Below are 2,858 nucleotides of genomic sequence, written 5' to 3'. Positions count from 1 at the left end.
TTTTTGAATGATGTAATTTGGCTTAGTATGGCCTTAGTTTTTAATCGGTATTACCCGTAATATAAGGGAATATCGATTTGGTTGTAATTTTAATGTGTTCTCGCATCACCGTTTTGTAATTTAATAGATTTATTTTATTACAAATATATAATAGGAATATCTATGTATTTTATTATTATTTTGTTTTCCCGGCGTTTCCTAAAGACGGTGCCATTCGGAAAGGTGTTCCAATCAAGACGGTGTATCCTTGGGAGGCGAGCCACATGAATTTCAAGGGACCAAAGGAATTGGTTTACGAGTTTGTAATAAATAATTAGTTTTTCTATTTTAGGATAGGCCATACTGGGAAATTGCTTTTCTTTACCTGTTCTATTTTATATGTTTTCATGCATGCCAAATCGCCATAACATCTCATGCATTTTTATATCGAGTCATTGACTTTGTCAATTATAATTATCGATAGGTCACTAATTTAGTTCACTTAAAAGAGATAGATAATAAATTGACAAGACCTCTCACATTTTAAAAGATTGAAATTTAGCCTTACCAAATAGTAGGAACCCATGAATCCCAATTTCATAAGGGGTACAATACGGTATTTTACTATAACGGGGTGCTTTCTTTTTACATCGGGTAAGTGGAGTAATAAAATGTTATTAAATTTCAAATTTTGGTTCATCTCAACGGAAGTATTAGAGGGACCGTTGTCTCAATAGGTCCGGGCTAAAGATGAACTTAGTGTAATTTCATCGACCGACAGTTCTAAGTGTAGAATCGGTTAAATGAGTTAACCCACCAAATTATATTAGTAAGGATATAGAGGGCCCGTAGGCTCACAACCGAGTTAATATGAATTTGGGTCTTGGAATCATTTATATAATTGGGTGGAGGTCATTATATAAATGCTAAACTTGACAAATATGTTTACAAGTCTTATTTATGATAAATGTTAATTTTTTTCCTTCATCTCATATTTGAAGACAATTTGATTTATCGCAATGGCAACTTCTAGCTCGTCCACACCACCTCTCACTACCGTTTCATGGCTTCGATCCTTTATGGACCGTTTCAAACTCGAAAATAATGGTTTAAATTTCAACGATTGGGATGAGCAACTTCGCTTAGCCGCAGAAGGTGATGACAAGCTTCAATATCTTACCGCAACTCCTCCCACTACACCTAATGCTAGGTTATCAACCGCGGCTAGGGAGGCCTAAGAGACCTACCCAAAAGAATCCGCCACGGTCAAGAATGTCTTGATTTTCTCCATGGAACCCGATCTTCATAGAAGCGCCATAAAGATGAGCACCGCCTATGAAATCTACACTAGACTTGTGACCATGTTTTCACAAGCTCCTAAGATTATTCAATATGAAGCGGCTTCCCAATTCTTTAACCTCAAAAACAAAGAAGGACAAAAAGTGAGCCCTCATGTGCTCAAAATGATTGAGCATGTTGAGACCCTCAAGTTGCAAGGGGTAGAGATCCCCGAGCAACTCATGATTGACCGAGTGCTTCATTCCTTATGTCGAATCAAGGGCAATGTTCAGCTTAGGGTACTATAACATGCAAAACTTGAAAACTGATCTCCATGAGTTGCACAAAATGCTTATGCAAGCCGAAAGAGATATGGGGCTTAATGCAAGCACTAGCAAGGATGTGCTCAACATCAATGCAAAGAGTAAGGGAAAGTTTAAGAAAAGTGCTAACAAGGGTAAGAAGCCCACTCCCTACAAGGGTAAGGGGAAAGCTATTGAGAATAGTTCTCCCAAACCCAAAAAGGGACCCACGTCCGATGATAAGTGCCATTATTGTAATGGCATAGGCCATTGGAAGCACAATTGCCCCAAATACTTGGGAGACATCAAAGATGGACGTGTGACTCTAGTAGGTAATATTTCTTCCAAAATTTTATGTTATTGATATTAATTTTCCAACTCAACTTTATATTGAGATACTAGTTGTGATTCTCACCTTTCTTATTGAATTTAGGGCATGAGAAGAGTGGAAAAGCTAAGCAAGCATGAGGAGGATCTCCAAGGGAATCTAAAGTAGCCGCCGCATAGATGGAGACTTATGGACTTGGCTTGACGTTTTATTTTGAATTAGTCTTCATAATAGTAGTTATGTTATGACATTATCTAGAGAACTTATTTTGTTTCCATGTTAGACGTGGAAGTTTCTTTTATTTTGCATCTCCGAACAAATATTGTATTTTGTTTTGAATGACTTGGCTTTCAACCCAAGTCATTTTGGTTTATGGCATTTTAAGTTCTAAGACATCTTTCCTCTTTCTCTATTAATATCTATAACATAAAATGAATCGACTCAACTCAATCGATCACATTGAAAGTTGGTGATTTGTTCAATATGGTAAAGACCTAAGTTATGAATTTGATTCCCACTTAAAAGATTCATGGCACCATGTCATTTATTATGTAATATAAGATCGATCGATTCAGAGTTAAAATGAGTTATTGAACTCATATTTTGAGCATTTGAAATCCAATGCTAGCATGAGTTGTTTAAAGCGAAAACGCGTAATATAAATCACAAACGAAACTCCATACAAGATATGGAAGGCATTAGTCTCTAAAATGGTAACATATCTTAATAGATCACTCAAGGATAACATGTGCCTAATGCTCCTTCGCATTTATAAGAACAAAATTGTTTGTAGCTCATGAAGCTATCTTTTTGGAAAGTAATAAGTGTGTTTCTAAAAACATATAGTGGGAGAAAATCGCTAAAAACTTATTTTATAGAATAATGACACGAGAAAATATTCTAAAAGTCATAAACGTGTTATAAATAGAGTTGCTTTTAGAAAGTAATAGAATTATGATCTATCGAGTGGT

General features: G+C 35.8%; 1 protein-coding gene across 1 annotated transcript; it reads left to right on the top strand.

The window, feature by feature from the left end:
- Positions 1–1,566: 1,566 nt before the first annotated feature.
- LOC141632824 (uncharacterized) lies at positions 1,567–2,027 on the top strand. Its single transcript, XM_074445335.1, has 2 exons — positions 1,567–1,891; positions 1,993–2,027. Exons 1-2 carry the CDS (start codon positions 1,567–1,569, stop codon positions 2,025–2,027), a joined length of 360 nt encoding a protein of 119 aa, XP_074301436.1.
- The last annotated feature ends 831 nt before the right edge of the window (positions 2,028–2,858 follow it).

The sequence above is a fragment of the Silene latifolia genome, chromosome Y, assembly GCF_048544455.1.
Source record: "Silene latifolia isolate original U9 population chromosome Y, ASM4854445v1, whole genome shotgun sequence".
Taxonomy (NCBI): Eukaryota; Viridiplantae; Streptophyta; class Magnoliopsida; order Caryophyllales; family Caryophyllaceae; genus Silene; species Silene latifolia.
The sequence above is the reverse complement of the archived record's forward strand: the minus strand, read 5'-3'. Positions and strand labels throughout refer to the sequence as shown.

Coding starts and splice junctions, on each gene's coding strand:
- LOC141632824 (XM_074445335.1), top strand. CDS start 1,567: ATGCAAAACTTGAAAACTGATCTCCATGAGTTGCACAAAATGCTTATG. Junction 1,892..1,992: donor TGGACGTGTGACTCTAGTAG/GTAATATTTCTT, acceptor TATTGAATTTAG/GGCATGAGAAGAGTGGAAAA.